The sequence below is a fragment of the Dendropsophus ebraccatus genome, chromosome 3, assembly GCF_027789765.1.
Source record: "Dendropsophus ebraccatus isolate aDenEbr1 chromosome 3, aDenEbr1.pat, whole genome shotgun sequence".
Taxonomy (NCBI): Eukaryota; Metazoa; Chordata; class Amphibia; order Anura; family Hylidae; genus Dendropsophus; species Dendropsophus ebraccatus.
In genome coordinates this window covers 139,011,823-139,034,524 of record NC_091456.1, presented here as the reverse complement: position 1 = coordinate 139,034,524, position 22,702 = coordinate 139,011,823, and the positions used below count along the sequence as shown (strand labels likewise).

General features: G+C 43.2%; 1 protein-coding gene across 1 annotated transcript; it reads right to left on the bottom strand.

The window, feature by feature from the left end:
* Window positions 1-6,415: 6,415 nt before the first annotated feature.
* S100Z (S100 calcium binding protein Z) lies at window positions 6,416-11,122 on the bottom strand. Its single transcript, XM_069964625.1, has 3 exons — window positions 11,093-11,122; window positions 10,659-10,814; window positions 6,416-6,594 (listed from the first exon to the last, which is right to left on the bottom strand). Exons 2-3 carry the CDS (start codon window positions 10,797-10,799, stop codon window positions 6,436-6,438), a joined length of 300 nt encoding a protein of 99 aa, XP_069820726.1. The 5' UTR covers window positions 10,800-10,814; window positions 11,093-11,122; the 3' UTR covers window positions 6,416-6,435.
* Window positions 11,123-22,702: the final 11,580 nt, after the last annotated feature.

Below are 22,702 nucleotides of genomic sequence, written 5' to 3'. Positions count from 1 at the left end.
TTACTAGTCTGACTGCATTGTGCCAGATATAAAGTTAGGTGGAAGAAGGAAAATGCTATGGGGTTTTCAGGGGTTGAGTTAGGTCCTTTAGCTCTAATGAAGGGAAATCTTAGCATACAAGACAACAAGACATTGTGGACAATTGTTGCTGCCATATAAGAAAACATAACAAACATGTTATGCTTACCTCTCTGCACTCCTCTGTTGTCCCGAAATCTGTAGCCACCATTACTTTCAAGACAAGATTCTTTTGGGAGGCTTATTGTGGGGTGTGGTTTCGGTGGTTGTGGCTTATTGTGGGTGTGGTTTTCGTGGTGTGGCTTGTCACCAGTGTTTTGGGTTGTTTTTTTCCCCAGAACTTTCCAGTCAGAACAACACAAAAGGATGAGGGTTGTAGTAGTAGTAGTACAGGAATAGATGAGTGGTGGAGTAGCGGTACAGGAATAGATGAGGGGTACAGTAGTAGTACAGGAACAGATGAGGGGTGGAGTAGTACAGGAACAGATGAGGGGCAGGGGTGTAACTAGGAGTCATGGGGCCCCATACCAAACAACTGCATGGGGCCCCATGAAACCTTGGTAGCTAGGGGTGCCTGGAGGAGACTGGGGGTAATTAGAGCAGACTGGGGAAGACTGAGACAGACTGGGGGTGACTGGAGCAGACTGGGAAGTGACTGGGGAAGACTGGGAAGTGACTGGAGCAGGCTGGAAAGTGACTGGGGGTAGCTGGAGCAGACTGGGGGGAGATTGGAGAAGACTGGGGGGGGGGAGACTGGGGCAGACTGGGATATCTGGGACAGACTGGGGGTGACTGGAGCAGACTGGGGGTAGCTGAAGCAGACTTGGAAGTGTCTGGGGCAGACTGGGGGTAGATGGGGCGGACTGAGGGTGACTGGAGCAGACTGGGGGGAGACTGGGGTAGCTGGGGGTGACTGAATCAGACTGGGGGGGAGACTGGAGCAGACGGGTAACAGGGGATGACTGGAGCAGACTTGAGAAAGACGGGTAGCTGGGGCAGACTGGGGTAGTTCGGGCAGACTAGGGGTGACAGGGAGCAGACTGGTGTAGTATGCCGGCCACAGCAGGCTTTAGGACCATGTGAAGTCCCGGCTTGTATAGGGCGCAGGTGTCCAGATAAACCACAGATTGGAGTGGTTGCTTCGTAGAAGGGAATTTTATTAAAAATACAACAACGCGTTGTAAATCATGAAATAAACAGCATACATAAGTAAAAAACTTGTATAACTTACAGTTCCAGGGAGTTCCGGAGGTCAGTGTCTGGGTCCGGTAAGGTCAGGTGAGCGGCCGGGCGTCATTGCGTCATTATGGTCATGCGCACCGGCATCATGTGATTCCGGAGTTCCGAAATCACATGATGCCGGTGCGCATGACCATAATGACGCAATGACGCCCGGCCGCTCACGTGACCTTACCGGACCCAGACACTGACCTCTGGAACTCCCTGGAACTGTAAGTTATACAAGTTTTTTTACTTATGTATGCTGTTTATTTCATGATTTACATTTGACTTCTGTACTAGTTTACTCATATACACTTGAGGCGCCGCTCATATATATGCCGTCGCCCCGAAAGTGATGAGCTATGATGCTATACCATACACCATTTAAACCCCTGTTTCCATTATGTTGTGTAAACTTGAGAAAGGCCACCTTATATTCGGTGGCCGAAACGCGTTGTTGTATTTTTAATAAAATTCCCTTCTACGAAGCAACCACTCCAATCTGTGGTTTATCTGGACACCTGCGCCCTATACAAGCCGGGACTTCACATGGTCCTAAAGCCTGCTGTGGCCGGCATACTACACCACTTATCGTACAACTCTCTTGGACGTACCCCGGCAGGAGCTGCGGTGTTCATTCTACTATGCCTGATATAGAGTTGTGCCTATAATCCAGCACAACTCCTTTAGGTGAGTGCAACACATTCTTTCTGTGTTTGATACTCTTGCCATCTTTTATCGTACCAGGAGGCGCCCCCGCTTTCTTTTCTCTTTTCCACAGGGAGCAGACTGGGGGTAGCTGGGGCAGGCTGGGGCAGACTGGGGTAGTTCGGGCAGACTAGGGGTGACTGGAGCAGACTGGGGGTAGCTAGAGCAGACTGAGAAGTGGCTGGGGCAGACTCGGGGTGACTGAAGCAGACTGAGGGTGACTGGAGCAGACTGGGGGGAGACTGGGGCAAAATAGTTGTGACTGGGGGGTGACTGAAGCAGACTGGGGGGTGACTGGAGCAGACTGGGGGGTAGCTGGAGCAGAATGGGGGTTAGATGAAGCAGAATGGGGGGTAGCTGGAGCAGACTGGGGTTGATGGACAGACTGCCGGTAGCTGGGGCAGACTGGGGGTAGCTTGGGCAAACTGGGGGTGAGAGCAGACTGCGGGTAGCTAAAGTACACTGGGGATCAAATTGTTGGGATCAGATTGTTTGTATGTATCTTATTTTCCACCTCCGCGCCGTTATTGTGCTTTTAGCAGTGTAATCCTTGGTCTGGAGCACTGTTAGGAGCACTGCCCCACCCCCAGAGCACCAATCTGGCCTAATGATAATCAATGGAGCCGATAGGCCAGCTCACGCGATGGGGACAGGGCAGTGCTCCGGACCAAGAATTACACTGCTAACAGCATGGGAACGGAGCAGACGAGGAAGGTAACAGACATACCTTTCTTCTCAGTGGCCTGTGTGCAATAGGGGGCAGATTTGATTCAACTAACCTGCTATAGTACCCCTTTAAATACAATTGCCCAGACAAAAATGTCTCTGATTCTCAGCTCACACAGATTACAACCAATCATAGCCCAGCTTTTGAGGTTGATAAATGTGGCCATTGTTTGTGCGAGTTGGTGTAAATTTTTATGCTGTGGATTTTGGAAAATCCACAGCATATCCACCCTGTGTCATCATACACTAAGGCTGGTTCCATATTGTGTTTTTTTTGCACTACATAATAAAAATCTAATGTTAATCTATGGGGCTATTCACATAGTCGTAGATAATATGCAATTATTTTAATAATGCAACATGTGTTACTTTAAAGCTACTTTTTAAATATGCTAGTTGATATCTATAAATAGGGATTAAGTACAGATGTAATTTAACTTCCCGTCTATAAGGCACCCATCAGTATTTACTGTGCAGGAATACAGATTGAATATAGAGGACGTACTGATGGTATTTCACCTGTAATACTTCCATATTACAGTCTGACATGGTACTCTTTGCTGCCACCTCTGTCTGTGACAGGAACTATCCACAACAGTTGCAAATCCCCATAGAAAACCTCTCCTGCTCTGAATAATTCCTGAAACAGATAGAGGGGGCAGCCGAGAGCAATGTGTCAGTCTGGAAAGAATATGTGTTCTGCACTCTCTTTATTCCGTTGGTATCAGTGCCAGTAATTGGAGATTCCTCAATCCCATATAGCAAAGTTTAATGAATACGGTATTCAAAGTAATATGCTAATTCGAGAAAGTTTATTAAACAGATCATAATCCAGCCTTGCCAATGGGAAGTATGCACATAAGAAAAAACGCAAAGGCTACAAGTGGCAACGTTTCGGTCAACACTGTGACTTTTCTCAAAACTCTGTAGCTCTAGAACGTGGTTGTGCTGTGTCTGGTCCTGCAGCTGGCATGGCAGAGGCAGTGTTGACCAAAACGGTCAACTGGTTTATATAAAAAACAGCACCACTCTTGTGCTCAGTTTGGGTGTGGATTTTGCAGCTCATTGAAGTGAATGTAACTGAATTACAATACGACACACACACACAATCACACACCAGGGGCGGATTAACTTTACCATAGGCCCTGTGCTGACACACACACACACACACTCACTCTGAGGACAGGAATGGCACTGTTTTTGCAAGACACTAGCTGTGCTTTTTCTTGTCCTGCATAATCCCTTTTAGGCACATTAGGAAACAGTAGGCCGAGCCTGACAATTTTGGTTGGACCATTAATTGTCTATGCGTATAGAGGCCTCCTTACTCTCTCTTGATAGTTGATGTTGGGATGAGAAGGATCTAGTTCGTTGTATGTCTCTTACCTTCCTCCTCAGCACCATTAGTGTGCTGTTGGCAGTGTAATTTCTCAGCCTGGAGCCCTGTTAGGAGCGCTGCCCTGCCCCCAGAGTGCTGATCTGTCCTGCTCCTAATGATAATCAATGGTGCGGTTGGGCTGGCTCACGCGATGGGGGCAGGGCAATGCTCCTAATGGTGCTCCATACCAAGGATTACACCGTTGCCACAGCTATCCTTTACGTTTTTTCTTATGTGCATATTTACCAAGGCTGGATTATGATCTGTACAATAAACTTTCTCTAATTTGTATATTACTTTGAGTACCATATTACTTAAACTTTGCAAGACTGCAAAGAATACACCACTTCCTGCAGGACATTCAGCAGCTGAAAGGTTTGAGTTTGTATAACTTTATTTATTACACCAATTCATTTAAAGGAGAAGTCCCACCAACTATGAAATCTGCAGGCAGCCATGTGAGTGTGAAAATAATAAACAAGTTAATAAACAAGTTAACTCACCCCGTGCCTCATAGCGCTGCTGCCATGGTCCTGTTCGCTACCGCTAGACGCCATTTTCTGCAGGTATGTCACGTATCCGGCTCTTGCAGAAGCAATGTTACAGCGTGGCTCAGCCAATCAGCCAATCAGTGACTGGGGCGGTGTCCCACCCTAGTCGCAGATTGTTGAGCGGGCAATCACTCAGCCAGTGTTGTGACCTTGCAGCTAGCAGAGCTGCAGGACCCTGGCTGCGGCGCTATGAGGCACAGGTGAGTTAACTTTAGTTATTTCCATCCCCACCCCTGCCTGTCTGCAGATTTCATTGTTGGTGGGACTTCTCCTTTAGGGTCCTTTTACACAGAAAGATCATCTGACAGATTATCAGCCAAAGATTTGAAGCCAAGGCCAGGACTGGATTTGAAAAGAGGAGAAATCTCAGGCTTTCCGGTATGACCTGATCTCTGTTTATAGTCTGTTCCTGGTTTTGGCTTCAAATCTTTGCAGATAATCTGTCAGATAATCTTTCTGTGTAAAAGGGCCCTTAGGGTGGGTTCACACGTACAGGATCTGCAGCAGATTTGATGCTGTAGATTTGCTTTAAATCTGCAACTTCAAATCTGCACCAATAAATCTGCTGCAGATCCTGTACGTGTGGATCTACCCTTAAAAAAAAAATTCTCCTGGGTAACCCTTTAAGGTATTACTGCCAGTGGAAAAAACTTCTTTTGACTGGTCAGTAGAACAAGTTTCTCACCTGCTCTGTGGTATACAAAGGCAAGGCAGGGATGAGACTGTGCCTCCTCCCGCGCTATATTTATTAAGGTTCACGCCCGCTCCAGAGCAGTAGTAGATTCTTGCTTTATGTAAGACTGGCATAGGAGTAAGGGCCCTATTCCACAGTAACGATAATCGGCCGGATCGGCCTCATTTGGCCCGATTCGGCCGATTATCGTTCGGTGAAGTAGAGAGAACGATCAGCCAATAATCGTGTCATCGGCTGATCGTTCATTTAGGGCCAGACCTAAAATCATCGTTCCCCCACCGCGCATCGCTACGGTTGAATAGCGGTGCGCGGCGGGCGACCGACGATTTGACAGCAGCATCATCATCATACATTACCTGCAGGTCTTCTCTGCGCTGTCTTCATCCCAGGGTCCCGCGCTCTCTATCTTCTGAATGGCCGGTCAGCTGACGGAGCGCTCAGCCAATCACAGGCCGGGACCGCCACGGCCTGTGATTGGCTGAGTGTGGCCTGTCAGCTGACCGGCCATTCAGAAGATAGAGCGCGCGGGACCCTGGGATGAAGACAGCGCGGAGAAGACCTGCAGGTAATGTATGCTGCTGCTGCAAGGACATCGGTAACGATGTCCCTGCAGCCCTCGCTCAACGATCATCGGGCCGTGGAATAGGCCCAGTAAACGAGTGGCGATCTAGCAGATCGCCGCTCGTTTACATCGTTGATCGGGCCCTCCTCGGCCCGTGGAATAGGACCCTAAGCCAGGCTAGATGACTGTCCCCCTCTGAATCTATGAGAGATGGATGGCCCCCTAGACTTGCTTTGGGAGTCCAACTAGGACACAGAGTCGGAAAAGAAAGCACCAAGCACAGACTTCTGGCTCATTCTTGACATTGGGTGGGGTCTTCTCAGTCAAACTCTGACTTAAAAACTTTTGATATCTCTCTATGACATATCAAAAGTTTTTTGTTTTTTTTTAAGAATGGTGAATAGAAAAATTTGACAACATTTTGCCTGAATTAACAACAAAGACAAAAAACAACTTTATCCTGTATTTATTATGTAATAGGTATTGACATGGTACAACCATAATGCTGATACTTTTCTATGGTACACTTTGACAATTGCTGCCGACGGGATTCCTTGCAGTAACGCCCAAACATTATTCATTTTCCCTTTTTCCTCAGCTGCTCTTCAAAGAAGTCATTACAGGCCACGGTCAGGGCGGCCACCAGCACTACGAATTCATTGAAGTCAACTTCATTGTCTTTGTTGGAGTCCAGATCGTTCATGATCTTGTCAACCAGCTGTGGATCTTTTTGACACTAAAAAAAAAAATAAAGATCTATAATGTGCTTAATGTGAATACCTATCCTTCAGTACCACTATGTTTATTAAAGCGACTCTGTACCCACAATCTGCCCTCCCCTAACCACTTGTACCTTCGAATAGCCGCTTTTAATACAAGATCTGTCCTAGGGTCCGTTCGGCAGGTGATGCAGTTATTGTCATAAAAGACAACTTTTAAACTTGCAGCCCTGTGTAAAATTAGTGTGGCCTAGAGTGTCTGTGCCCTAGGCCTGCAATGTCCCTCCGTCCCTCCTCCCTGACCTTCTCACCATTAGGAATGCCCCAGGCAGTATTTTTCCAATTCATCACCTCTCTGAACACTGCACAGGTGCCTTAACAATCCAGCACATGTGAAGTATTCAGACAGGTGATGAATAGGAGAAATTGTTCTAGGGACATTCCTAATGATGGAAGGCAGGGAGGAGTGACAGAGGGGTGTCGCAATCCTAGATCATGGGTGCTCTAGGCCATGCCAATTTGACACAGGGCTGCAAGTTTAAAAGTTAATACCTGCATCACCTGCCAAATGGACCCCAGGAAAGATCTTTGATTAAAAGCAGCTATCTGAAGGTACAAGTGGTTTTGGGGGGGATAGATTGTCGGTACAAAGTCGTTTTAAAGTAGTTATTCTAAGATTAAAAAGTATCAATCCACAGGACAGTGGATCTAGTATTTGATCGGTAGTTGTCCAACCACTGGAAACCCCACTGGTCAAGACAATGGGGTCTTATGTGAATAGAGAAGCACTAATAGCCCACTATGAGACTGCTGAAGACAGACAAGTACAGTGCTCTGCCATCTTCAGATGTTTCATACTAAGTGAATGGATCTTAAGCCAAGCTTGTGTGATGCCATTCCATTCACTAATGGGATAAGGGATATCCTGATTGGTGAAAGTACCAGCGGTCAGACCCCAACTGATCAGACACTTATCTATCTGGTAGGGTATGTGTGTGCAGACATTACAATTAAAGATGAGCGAACCTGCTGAACATTCGGGTTTGACCGGATCTGAATTTTCTGCAGGTTCACTCATTTCTAACTACAATATTACACCTGACCGCAGTGTATTTTGTTGGCTAGATTAAATACACTGATCAAAATACTGATGTGTAATGTGTAAAGGGCCTAAGGCCAGGTCCATATGCACTGGTAATTTTCTATTGTGGATTTTGTCATAAATCTATGGAAAACCCCTCATGACAATTATGTTGTGGGTTTTCCATAGTATTTTTTGACTGATTTTTGACCAGTCATGTTGTTCTTTTATCATGTGAAGGATTTCTATTTAAGAATTGTTGGAAAATACCAGAAAAAATGCCAACATGCATATTGACATTTTTTCTTTCTAACTATAGAAGTCTATGGAAGGTAAAAAGCCAGTTTTTCCTGAAAAAAAAAAACACAAAAAACACCATAGCCAGTGCATGCTGTTACATTGATAAACTGCCACAGGGCCTATGTATGTATCAACTAGTGTTAGAAAATTATAAAGATTTGTACATTACTTCTATTTTAAAAATAACTCAGGTTTTCCAGTACTTATCAGCTGCTGTATGTCCTGCAGGACAGTCTGACACAGTGTTCCCTGCTGACACCTCTGTCCATGTCAGGAACTGTCCACAGTAGGAGAGGTTTTCTATGGGGATTTGCTACTGCTGTGGACAGTTCCTGACACCAACAGAGGTGGCAGCGGAGAGCACCATGTCAGACTGGAAACACCATTTCCTGTTGGGTATACAGCAGCAGCAACTCTGTTCAGCAATTCACAAATCTGTATAACTAAAAAAAAAATCTCTGGAGTACCCCTTTAATATAAAGAAATCTTTCTCTTCTAGCATAATTGGCTCTGACCAGTATTTAATCATAGTACAATACTACTGCCGCCAAAATTTTCAAATGATGCTGTCCAAAAAAATTACAGAGAAAAAAATATTTTTTTTCTACAATTAATAATAATTAATAATAATATACTTTTTTAATTCTACAATGGTTGTCCTTCACTTCCAGAACATAATCCTACAACTAAAAGGCAATTAATTTCTGGCCTAAATCAATTGATGTCAATGCTTAATAATGAATGAGCGGCTAGTGAGAATGACTCATGAGTGTATGTTTCCAGAAAACACGAATCTCGCTCAATGAGTAATGGAAAGTTCTTTGTAGAGATCAATAGTAATGTTATTGTTTGGTTAAATGGAAGCAGAAAAGGCTACAAGCAAGGTAGAGCAGATCTTAGTTAATCTTCATTCCACTTTCCTTAACTCAATCTTCTATGGGAATAATTGTTCTGCTGTAAGATATTGTCATTGACAACTTGGCTTCCCAAGAGGCTCTGAAGCAGCTGAGGATCTTTATCACGTTTCTGGCCGGAGGAACTAGTAACCTAAAGCATATTCAAACCTTCCCTGCATGGCATTTAAAGTGAGGATTTCAGCAGGAGGGATTTGCATGTGGTGACAGCGTCGGGTTAGATGACAGCCGTGCAAATGAAAACAAACAGCACTAGGCAAAGTGTGTCGTGCAGGGAGAATCCCCCTCTATACCGCACGCTGCCTCCAATATCCACATGCAAATACTTATATTAAAGAATATTGAAATAAACCTTCTTACATCACCAGGATATTTCCCTTTCAAATGCAGAATTCTACCATTTTCTATTTTTAATGTACAGTGCGTGGAAAACATGGCTGCTTTTCTTCTCAAAACAGCGCCACACCTGGCTTCATGGTTGTGTGTGTTATTACAACTCACTCATTCACAGCTTCATTCACTCTGATAGAAGTGAGCTGTAATGCCACACAGAAACTGAGGATGAGAGTGGTGATGTGTCTGAAAGAAAGCAGCTATATTTTTCTAATCCTGTATAAGAAACTATGGAATCCCTTTAAGAAACTATGGAAGTGATTGCGCACTAAAGGTCTGCATTATAGTATCAATTATGTATATCCCCTATCCTGTAAACCACCCGCCTCCGACCTTTAGTTCTCCAACTGTGGTAAAACTACCCAGGACATATTGGGAGTTGTAGTTTCATCACAGCTGGAGAGACAATTTTAGTTTGCAGGGAAAATCCTAATTACAAGTAGACTGTGTCTTTGACTCTTTGACTTTGTGTCTTTGACTTTTTCTTTCCAGACAGGTAGTTCCAGAGTAATCTTCACATATAGCAGATTTATTGCAAGAATATTGCAAATTTTGCTGCTATAAATCTGAATGGGATTTGAAAACCCTATTCAGACCTTTAAACAGTCAAATGCATTTTTGCCCCATGTAAACATAACAACAAAGGGAATATTCTCCACCTGAATGTATACTGGGAATCCTTACAAGACTATGCCAATATACAGTATTTATCATAACTGTCAAACTATTCTTCAACTACAATCCTCTATGTATTGTAAGGTTTGTTGTCTCACCATATGTAGCATATAGCTATTGTGCCATCCAGAAAAAGGAGGAATAGTATTTTCTTAGAGTGGCTACAACTTCAGCGGTCAGCAGGGAACACAGTGGTCATGTACTTGCTTGATGGCGTTAGGAAACTATGCTACTTTCTGTATAGGTACAACCTGTCCCCATTGTAATTGACTAGAATCCATTGGTCACCACTACCATCTGTCATCTAATGGATCTGGTAATGCATCGTGGTTATTAGTAACAGATACAATGAACATAACCTATTATTGTCCTTACACCAAATCTTAAGGCTGTAACAAATACGACTTCCGTTAACACACTCTTATCTATCTAAAGGTTGGGTTAACCCTTGCGATAAAACTAATTTTGTGGTATACGTTGAAAAGTCAGGAAAGCTTGATGGTGGCCATCTATGGCCAGTTCCACTTATTCAAATGTCTAAGAATAATTATATTCGGCACATTTGTGAGCACATGCCACAAAATTAGCTTAGTATGTAGTGTGAACCCAGCCTAAAGGGCGAAATCATCTAAACATGTAAAAATACTGACCAAAATACCACCATGTGAAAGTAGCCCAAAACTTATACTGCGCTGACTACTGCGCCCTCCATACTTACAGCAAGGAAGTCCGTCAGTTCACTCTGCAGGAGTTGTTTCAGTTCTCCTTTGTTCAGCTTGTACTTGTCACCTTCTTTGCCTGAATAATGGTGAAAGATCCGGATCATGGTATCCATGGCACCTTCCAACTGGGTGGGCATGATGAAGATGAGTGTCTAAAAGGGGTGAAAGAAAGAATGTTCATACTGGAATCAAGGCTTTTTCTTCCAAATTTCTTTTAATTGGTCATAGGATATTTTCTTTGACTAATAGGGTGACGGTGCTTTAAATTACCCATTGTCATAATGTATGTGGCGTAAAGAAAACACATGGGCAGATGTCCTAATACTGCTCCATCTGTGTGAAATCTGAGGAAGCCTAAGCAGGTGTAACAGAAATACTTATTCTTAAGGTGAGTAAAAGGTAGATGAGAAAAGGGGAGAAATCTTCTTACCTGTATGTCCGCAGTGACAGAAGAGAGAGAGGAGGATGAGTAGATAAAGAAGTCTCCGCAGCTGGGTTATTTATACATAGCATCCACAGGTATTCCCAGAATGTAGAAGATGCAGATCACCAATGAGGACAGGTGAGTGGCCTGCGTCAGTCGTCACTAAGTACTGATTGGGTGTTGGTGTAGTGCACTTTCATCACCTGTATATTTGAGGATTTGCATAGCTTGTGCAGCCAGCATACCTATGAGTGCCGTAGTACCTGGCGGGGAGGAGACTTGTCACACAGGTAGGAAGTTATGACCATTAGTTGCTAGGAAGCTCATGCAGAGGAAAAAGTCCAGAAATAAACCTGAGGAAGAAGGGAATACGTTGTTATTGCTTCGATGATGGCCCTTTCCTCCAGGGAGGGCTCAGGCAGAGGGAGGCTGTGCACATACAAAGTAATGTTTCACATGAAACATCTAACAACGCAGCACAAAAACATTTATGTATCTATTTATTTAACAACAAAAATATTTATCCATCGTAATATCTAACATAAAACGGGATAGAGATTATATAGTACTGGCAGAAGTTAGGCTGGAAACACACACTGAAGTTTATTTTGCCGAAACCAGTGAGTTCAAATGGGATGTAAAATATAAAGAGAGGACTTATACTTCTGTTGGATCCTCTACTGGTTTTGGACAAAGTGGCAGATGTCCAATAAACTGCTATATGTGTTTCCAGCCTAAGGGTGCGTTCACACCTACAGGATCTGCAGCAGATTTGATGCTGTGATCAGTTATTTAAATGAAATCTGCTGCAGAAAATCAGCTGCAGATCCTGTAGGTGTGAACGCACCATAAGGCTATGTTCACACGCAGTATTTTTGCTTAGTATTTTGGTCAGTATTTTTCAACCAAAACCAGGATTGGATCGAAAACACAGAAAAGCTATGTTCACACACCGTTGAAATTGAGTGGGTGGCCGTCATTTAATGGCATATAATGGCTGCTGTTTTAAAATCTTTTTTTATTATTATTTTATTTTAAAATTGTTATTTGCCATTAAATGGCGGCTACCTACTCAATTTCAATAGTGTGTGAATATAGCCTTTCTGTGTTTTCAATCCACTCCTGGTTTGGGTTAAAAAAAACACTGACCAAAATACCAAGCAAAAATACTGTGTGAACATAGCCTAAAGCTGTAAGATGAGCTTTATGATCCTGATAATTATGTACTCTGAGCAGGAAACAATTATTATCTGGAACTTGAGGGTAGTTATTTTCCCTATGTAATGAATAGGAAAACACAGCTAAACATTCATAGAGAGAAGTACAGATGAAGCAGCCGCCAGCGCTAAATACATACTGGAGTAGGGACTCCAGTGTATCTCTTGACTCCTATGTGTTGCTGGACTCCTGTGTGTCGCTGGACCTAGGGCATGGCCTGGGTGCTCCCAGACTGGTCAATGTAAATGAGTGTACAGTGTGTATGTGTTTGAATATATTTGCTTGAATGGCAGGTACTGAAACACCAGGTACTGCGATTTAGTACTGCCACACTCATGATGGTGTCGGCACTATGAACATTGCTGAGACATGTCTGCAGAAAGGAGTAGTTATATAAGATTATCAGCCCACTGAACAGGGGAGCACATTATATACTGTCTGATAGGTCTTGATTTCACGTGTTTTTATAATATGTCTGGTTATATATTTCAAGCTGCTTTAAATGTTAATTACACCTCGCTTATTATTGTGTAGTAAGACCATAATGTTGGTTTTAGCTATTCATCTCCACCATGTGGGTTCTCCTGCGCACAGAAACAACATATGTTACATGACTAACATCATTTGAACAAACAGCAATTCTACAATTTTTGGGTATATGTATTTTGATTTACATTAAGGGAGTTCAGTAGGCTGAAGCATTCTGCGACCCCATAGAGAATCAATGGAGTGCAAGCACAGTTGCCACGCAGGCGCAGTGGACACTCCATTCATTGTAAGGTGGATTACGAGTCCCAGTGGTCAGACCTCCCACAATCAGCTTGTTATCCACTATCCTATGGGATATGAAAGCCCAATTAGGTGCAAGGGTATTAAGCTGCTAGCTTTCTGCATTACTACATGAGTCTCTGATATATGGCACTATTATTTATACAGTTAATTATTACTGCTGCTCTTTTTAAATCCTCTGTTATTGGTATGCCAACTTATATGAGCTAAATTCCTTTTATTTTTACTTTTGTGTTGTAGGAGACGTGGTGATATTAATAACTACACCACAATTTGTAGGCTGGATGCATTTCTGCTGGCTGTTACGTCGTGGTTGCAGTGTAATGATATCGCTGTGTAGCCCTAGTCTAAAATGATGCATGTAAGCTCATGTTACTCAAGTAAATGAGCCAAAAAAAACCATTGCAGGGTCAATGCAGTTGAGTTTGATATTTTTCCCTCTTTCAGAACTTGTTTTCAAATCAAAGGGTGTACAGATTTGTAAATAACTTATATTTAAGAAACTAAAGCCTTCTAGTACTTATCAGCTGCTGTATGTCCTGCAGTAAGTGGTGTATTCTTTCAAGTCTGAGACAGTGCTCTCTGCTGGTACCTCTATCCATGTAAGGAATTGTTTAGAGTAGTAGCAAATCCCCATAGAAAACCTCTACTGCTTTGAACAGTTTTTAGCACTGTTCAGAGGTGGCAGCAGAGAGCACTGTGTCAGACTGGAAAGAATATAAATCTTTTTTTGGAGTGCCCCTTTAAAATGAGTTCCTTTGTTATAAATCAGGGACATGAACTTCCTTCCTAGTTTCAAAAATGAGGTAAAGCTATTTTTAGTTTGTCAATGCAGGGAATGTATAGGTAATATGTAGAGTCAATGTAAACTGTGTTATGTATTACATAATGTGTCTATAATGGAAAACTGATGAAGCTGCATTGCCCCAGGATTAGGCACACACTGGTTGTAACCTGACATGCAGTTCTTGTATGAATTACCCTTGCAATCATCAAGACAAAATTGTTTTATCCCCAAGTGATTCTGCTCCTAAAAAAGAAGCCATCATGGGAGTATCAAAGTAAAAACAGAATATTACTGTGCAGATTTAGACTAAGTTGCAATCTACTATGGTGTGTCTCACTGGCCCTGACTTAACCACATGATGAGGAATATGTTCAGACACTTGACTACTTCACAATTTTACATCCTGTTTCTGCATATTTATGGAAATTTATTAAAAGATTTATCCAGGATTAGAAAAAAACACAGCTACTTTGTTGCAAAAACAGCACTACCCCTGTCCTCAGGTTATGTGTGGTATTACACTTCAGCTCCATTAACATCAATAGAACTGAGCTGCAAAACCCATCCCCGAACTGAGGACAAGAGTGGAGCTGTTCCTGGAAGAAAGCAGCCATGTTTTTCTTAAACTGAATAACCCCTTTAATATGGCGGATCAAACTCACTATTAGCATCATTATAAGTAGAACAAGTCAGAAAAGGTGGTGCTGGGCATTATAAATGTGGCTCTTGTCATTTCTACACTGATATTTTAACACGGTCTATTCTTTGAGCAAGTAAAAACGTTTTGTATGATAAAGAGGGTGCATAAGAAGTGACTCATGTTCAGAGGTGGTGGCATCTTCTGCATAAGAGTAGGACAGGGAAAAGAAGGCCTACACAAAGTGCTCCCAAACTGTTTCCCTATGACAAACAAAGATGTAGGACATGCACAGCTCAATGTCAATAGTGGGTGCTAAATGGTAAGCATATAAACCTATATAGCTATACCAAAGAAAAAGCTATGCCGCATTCATATACCATAGCACACTAAAAAGTATGATAAATAAAAGTACTTAATTGTGACAGGTACAATGTCAAAAGTCAATGATCCCAAAAGCTTAAAAACAATAAAAAATGTATAACACATATGGGGGTACCCGGTATGGTACCACCCGCAAAGACACCCCAATCTAGGTATATCACACACCATGTACAGGTAAAGTGTACGTGCAATGTGTAAATAACCAACAATAAGTCCTAGTATACACAAGCAATCCACAATACTAAGAAGTATAAACACTGTAAACAATATCACCTAATAAGAGAGGATTGTATAGAAACAATAAAGTGTAAATCAAACCTAGTAGTAAGATGTCATCATGAATATACAAGCAGCAGCGTGGTGATGGGGTGTCAAAGGAGAGATCCCCACACGTTCCGTCCGCCCAACCAGACTTCCTCAAGTAATAATTATCTTTCCATGTAAATGGACGAACGATTTCAGGTCTTTCGTAATAGCGGTCCGGTGGAATAGGGCCCTTAGGAGCACTGCCCGCCTCCACAGCATCATCTGGCCTCCTGCTCAATTTGTAGTATCCTCACCTCTCTCCCCAGCAGCTGTAAGAGCTTCCGGTGCAGACAGTGCAACACACAGCTGTCTGAACAGAAAATTCTTTCCTCCAGTGTAAGTGTAGAGATGATCGAAAAAAAGTCCCACTATTGGTAGCCGTGCTGAGGTTCATCTGTTACCAACGGCGAGACTTTTAAAGTGACAGGGGGCGGAGGAAGGGACGGGGTGCCTCTTTTCTAATGCTATTTGATTATATACCTGCTATATACCTGTGACCACTCCATAGTTAGTAAGCCAGATGCAGCACCTGGTGGCCGGGTGGGCCCCTAGAACCCTAGAGGAGAGTAGGCCCTGTGCCATCCCTGTGCATACCTATGATAGTGCTATCATAATTATATCATGTAAAAAACAATAGTCGCACATAGAGCCTTTAGTATGCTAATACATAGTCACTAAATAACACTGTCATGTCATTTATAAATCATATGACCATATAGTTCTCTTAACACAGTAAGAAATGCAATAAATATATATGTACAGTATATCTTATAATACACTAGGCCTGGCAACACCACCTCCCTTAAGGCATGTTCATACACATTAATTTGGGCCATATTTTAAGCAGTAAAAGGGACGTTTATGTCCTAAAAATGGCCAATTACATTGTTTGGCTGGGTTAACACACAGTATATTTCAGTCAGTATTTTGGTCCTCATATTGCAACCAAAACCAGGAGTGGATTGAAAACACAGAAAGGCTCTGTTCACACAATGTTGAAATTGAGTGGATATCCGTCATTTAATGGCAAATATTTGCTGTTATTTTAAAACTACGGCTGTTGCATTGAAATAATGTTTGTTATATGACAGCCATCCACTCAGTTTCAACATTGTGTGAACAGATCCTTTCTGTGTTTTCAATCCACTCCTGGTTGAGGTTGCAAAATACTGAGCAAATACTGACTGAAATATACTGTGTGTGAACCCAGCCTGTATCTGTAATTCTATGCCCATAAAATTAAATGCAAGACCCTTTTTGCAACCTTTTATCACACTTTAAGGCATTTTTTGATTTGGGACATGTGGAGTAAGTCAAAAATAAATAAAAAAAATATATAAAAAAAAAAAAGACTTAAAATGAACCAGACTGGAGAAAAAAGGCTTGAGGCTGAAAATGTGGGCAAAAAAAAAGTATGGACATAGCTTAATTGTTAGGAGCAGTCTTCCAGTGCAGCAGTGGCATCTCTTAAAGGGGTTTTCTGGAAAGAATTCCTACTTAGCCATGCTGCTGGGACTGTGAGGGACATAAAAGTGATGTATACTTACCTGCCCTTCTCCCTCCGTTGCTGCTGGTTCCTGGGCCACCCACTCTTCATCAGCCAAAAATGTGCAACTCTCACCGGAAATGACTGCACAGCATAGAGTCTATGCTGACGGGCCATTTCTTTTAGGAACGGCATGTCATCAAGTGGCACAGAATGGGCAGTCGGAGAAGTAAGTATACTGTCATGTCCCACGCAGCCCCAGCAGCATGGCTAAGTATGTATTTTTTGCCCACACAACCTCTTTAATGTATAATTACAGCTGACTATTTCCCTTTTCGGTTTTGGTATATTTTCAGTCCTTTCTGTAGAAAAAAAGGACATGCCCTTAAATTTCAGTATGTAAAAGTCTGTATTTGCGGAACCGACTTTTCAATAAAAGTCAACGGGTCAGTGAAAAATGTGGACAGTATACACAACATAAGGCTACAACATATAAAAAGGTCCAAATATGCCCTGTGTGAACCCAGCCTGATCACTGTACATTGGCTTTTTCATGACTTTTATGACTGTGTTTGCAGGGGCTATCATTAGAATAGATGAAAGAACAATAGGTTCTATGGGGGATCCGGTGTTACAGACAGTTGCTCTTGTCATGGATTTGTATTCAGCTGGGATTTGCAGAGATGGATTAGTCTGTGCCGGTTATAGCGATGTAACTTAGCAGCAAGCGGCACCTGTATGTGTATACATTACCTGTCTCTTTAGTCATGTGAAAATATTGGACATAATAGTGACAGAGGAAATCTGGGATAACTCAGTCCCACATGTCTTATGGATAACTGGCTGCCACCTGTCCCAGATCGTGTCATGTTAAAAATTCACCGCAGCATATATTTAAAAAGACCTTCTGCTTAGCATAAGCCTGGAACCTGACACCAAGCTAGCGACTCCATCACAAGTTATATTACAACCTTGGTAACCTGATGTATACATTCCCTACAAGCTCTGCAATCTATAGTACACAGGTCTTACAATATATATAAATGTATATAATAAATATACATTTATGCACAGTTTATATAAATATATAAGTTCTATACTTATTCTTTAACAGGTTATCTACAAATATCATATAATAGAAAAAATAATAGTGCCGCATAGAGCACATATCATACTACTATACTGTGTTGAAATAATATAGTCATGCTATATATATATATATATATATATATATATATATATATATATATATATACATATACAGTGCCTACAAGTAGTATTCAACCCCCTGCACATTTAGCAGGTTTGATAAGTTGCAAATAAGTTAGAGCCTTCAAACTTCAAACAAGAGCAGGATTTATTAACAGATGCATAAATATTACAAACAAAAAAATGTATGTTGCTCAGTTAAATTATAATAAATTTTAAACATAAAAGTGTGGGTCAATTATTATTCAACCCCTAGGTTTATGTTTGTGGAAAAACCCTTGTTTGCAATTACAGCTAATAATCGTCTTTTATAAGAGCTGATCAGGCCAGCACAGGTCTCTGGAATTATCTTGGCCCACTCCTCCATGCAGATCTTCTCCAAGTTATCTAGGTTCTTTGGGTGTCTCATGTGGACTTTAATCTTGAGCTCCTTCCACAAGTTTTTAATTGGGTTAAGGTCAGGAGACTGACTAGGCCACTGCAACACCTTGATTTTTTTCCCTCTTGAACCAGGCCAGGGTTTTCTTGGCTGTGTGCTTTGGGTCGTTGTCTTGTTGGAAGATGAAATGACGACCCATCTTAAGATTCTTGATGGAGGAGGGGAGGTTCTTGGCCAAAATCTCCAGGTAGGCCGTGCTATCCATCTTCCCATGGATGCGGAGCAGATGGCCAGGCCCCTTGGCTGAGAAGCAGCCCCACAGCATGATGCTGCCACCACCATGCTTGACTGTAGGAATGGTATTCTTGGGGTCGTATGCAGTGCCATCCAGTCGCCAAACGTCACGTGTGTGGTTGGCACCAAAGATCTCAATCTTGGTCTCATCAGACCAGAGAACCTTGAACCAGTCTGTCTCAGAGTCCTCCAAGTGATCATGAGCAAACTGTAGACGAGCCTTGACATGACGCTTTGAAAGTAAAGGTATCTTATGGGCTCATCTGGAATGGAGACCATTGTGGTGGAGTACATTACTTATGGTATTGACTGAAACCAATGTCCCCACTGCCATGAGATCTTCCCGGGGCTCCTTCCTTGTTTTCCTTGGGTCAGCCTTGACTCTTCAGACAGGCCTGGCCTCGGCACGGGAGGAAAAACTTTCAAAGGCTGTCCAGGCCGTGGAAGGTTAACAGTAGTTCCATAAGCCTTCCACCTCCAGATGATGCTCCCAACAGTGGAGACAGGTAGGTCCAACTCCTTGGAAAGGGTTTTGTACCCATTTGCCAGCCTGGTGACCCTCCACCATCGTGTCTCTGATGGCCTTGGATTGCTCCTTTGTCTTTCCCATGTTGACCATGTATGAAAGCTGTTCACAAGTTTGGGGAGGGTCTTAAATAGTCAGAAAAGGCGGGAAAAACAGATAATTAATCCAAACATGTGAAGCTCATTGTTCTTTATGCCTGAACTACTTCTTAATACTTTAGGGGAACCAAACAGAATTCTGGTGGTTTGAGGGGTTGAATAATAATTGACCCTCTGAATAAACTTTTCACAACTTCAAAACAATAAACAAAGAAATAACATTCTTTTTGGCTGCATTGCATTTCACACTTCCAGGCTGATCTACAGTCCAAATGTCACAATGCCAAGTTATTTCCGAAGGTGTAAACCTGCTAAATCTGCAGGGGGTTGAATACTACTTGTAGGCACTGTATATATATATATATATATATATATATATATATATTGTATAACATAACGCCATATCACATCACCTCCATTACGTTTTATTACTAATAAGACATTGTCCCAGGTGACACATTTGCTTCCTGTGTTTCTTAGGACCAGTCTCCCAGTGGGGCAGCGGCTTCTTTAACGCAATACTGCAATGCAATACTGCAATATCATACTACTATACTGTGTTGAAATAATATAGTCATGCTATACATATATATATATATATATATATATATATATATTGTATTACATAATGCCATATCGCATCACCTCCATTACATTTTATTAGTAATAAGACATTGTCCCAGGTGACACATTTGCTTCCTGTGTTTCTTAGGACCAGTCTCCCAGTAGGGCAGCGGCTTCTTTAATGCAATACTGCAGTTGACTTGCCTGTTTCCTTTCATATACTGTAATAGAGAAATAAGTTAGGGTTACATGGTGAAGCTTCCCCCCCCAATCCCGGCTACTGGGAAAGAAATGGCTGCGCGGTATTGGCCACATGTATTGTCTGTTTTTTTCTACAAGGTTTTTAACTGATTAAAATATAAACAGGTTTGCATATTAACCCCTTGCCTCCGCAGCCTGTTTTGGCCTTAATGCCCAGGGCCTATTTTGCTGGCTGGGACTTGCAGTGCTGCTACCACAATTTCAGTAGCACACTGTGGTGATCGGCTGCTGGCAGAAAGGGGACATTAGGTGTTGCATACAGACCCCTAAGAAGTGCTCAGTGTACTCTTTTTTGATTTTGGGGCTGGTGGTCTTGCTGTACTACATTGGATTGCTGGGATTTGTAGTACACCTGCATAGAACTTCACTGGTCATTGGATGGGGATGTCAGAGAATGTGTCTAGGTCCAGCCACTACCACATTGTACCGTACAGCCCCCCTAAACTAGTGGGTACTACACTGTATTGCTGAGATTTGTAGTACACCTGCGCGGCCCATCAGCTGCTCAGCCGTGATTGGCTGAGCATAACTGTGCTCAGCCAATCGCGGCTGAGCACAGTTATGACGCGGCGGAGGGCAGCAGCGATTCGGCTGTCCGTCCGAAGAGGACGTTTGGCACAAGATGGCGGACGGGCTCGACACGGATCAGGTAATGTATAATGCACCACACTCTTCCAGGTACATCGGCGGGGGTGGTGGGACACGGGGAAGGGGGCGATTCACAGACATAACATACATTACAAAGTTGTATAACTTTGTAATGTGTGTTATTCTGTGAATAATTTTTAAGCACCGCACTATCCGTTTAACTGGCATTCATGTTGACTAGTGGTGTGCCTGCCCTTGCCTCCTTGTTGGCTACTGCTGGGCCTTAACTGGCATCCATGTTGACTACTGGTGTGCCTGCCCTTGCCTCCTTGTTGGCTGTCCACCCGGGGAAAGCAGCTCAACATGAAGATTCTTGTTATCTCCTCTCCTCCTCCTCCTCTTCCTTAAAGGACACCTGTCACCCCCCGTGCTGGGGTGACAGGCTCCCGACCCCCTGTTAGATCTCCTTATACTCACATGATCCCGGTCGGGTCACGGAGATTTCAGCGCCCAAAGCCCGGCATGCGCGCTGACAGCAGAGTCAGATGCCCATAGAGAATGAATGGGGAGTCCGATGCTCCGTCATTCTCTATGGGCATTGGACTCATCTCTCAGCGCGCGCGCCGGGCTTCGGGAGCTGATATCTCTGTGACCCGACCGGCTCAGGAAGCGGGACCCGGCGGGATTACGTAAGTATAGGGGGATCTAACAGGGGGTCGGGAGCCTGTCACCCCGGCACGGGGGGTGACAGGTCCTCTTTAAATTCTCAGCCAACAGCCAAGTCTTCTTCCGCCATGCAGTGTCTGGCCTAATTATTGGGAGGCTCAATTGCTTCCTCACTCACTTTTAATGGTTCTCTGTGTCCTCACTGCCATGCTCTGACGTCACACTACGTCTGCGGAGGAGCGGGACTGGTTGCCGGGGGCCTGCTGATCGCGCCCCCGCCAACCAGCCAGCTGTTTTATTTTTATTTTTTTTTGCTCTTACTCTGTGTCAGGCCAAATTTTTGTGAAGTTCCACGCCTGCCTCATCTAAAGGCCGGTAATGGCCACTTTTTTTTTTCCTAACCTTCAATTTAAATTTTAAAATCAAATAGACTTCAATTCAAGTGCTATTTTGCAGGGCTGTCTGGTCATCTATTGTATCTCCAAGATACACGCCACTGTTCAAAGGAACAGACATTGATAATGGTGGATCCTAATTTAGCATCCTTGTGTTGTCCATTTCGTACCAGACAATCCATGGATCTCAACTTGCAGGTGTTCTCTGCTGTCCTTTCATTTTTTAGCTCGGGCCTCTTAAGAAGACTGTATTGTTATTCTTCGTCCCTACCTCCAAAGAGATGCCTATCACGCAAAACTGCATGAGGGTGTGAGGCAAAATCTAGCCATAATCCGGCTATTTTAGTTTTAGGCGCAGCAGCATTGCCGTGGGTAAGCGCCAACAGGCGGTGCTAAAACTGATGAACAGCACCTTCTACCTTCCTTGGATGTTTTAGCCGTTTTGAAGGCAGGATTGATCAGGCCTTTCATCAGTAGCTTCTAACCTTCCTTGGATGTTGTCGTAGCCTTTTTGAAGGCAGGATTGACCAGGTCTTTTTAATACACAGGCCACCGCACTTGCCGTTTCTTAGAGACTGTTTAAAGGATTGAAAGTGTATTCGTTCAAATTCCAGGGCCTCTTAAGAAGACTGTATTGTTCTCTGTGTCCTCACTGCCATGCTCTGACGTCACACTACGTCTGCAGAGGAGCGGGACTGGTTGCCAGGGGCGCGCCGATCGCGCCCCCGCCAACCAGCCAGCTGTTTTATTTTATATTTTTGGTCTAGCCGTGGCCGGGGCCTCACCACCCCCGGTCAAGAGGCATCAGGTGTACCCTTGATGGTGACTGACAGCTGGCCTAGCCAGTTAGCTGTCAGCACCCCAGTTCGTGTCCACTAAATATCCCAGCCCCTGGACTCACTCCAATTTTTGGGGTGGCTCACTTGCTTCCTCATTTAATGGTTCTCTGTGTGCTCAATGCCATGCAGTGTCTGGCCTAAATTTAGGGAGGCTCACTTGCTTCCTCACTCACTTTTAATGGTTCTCTGT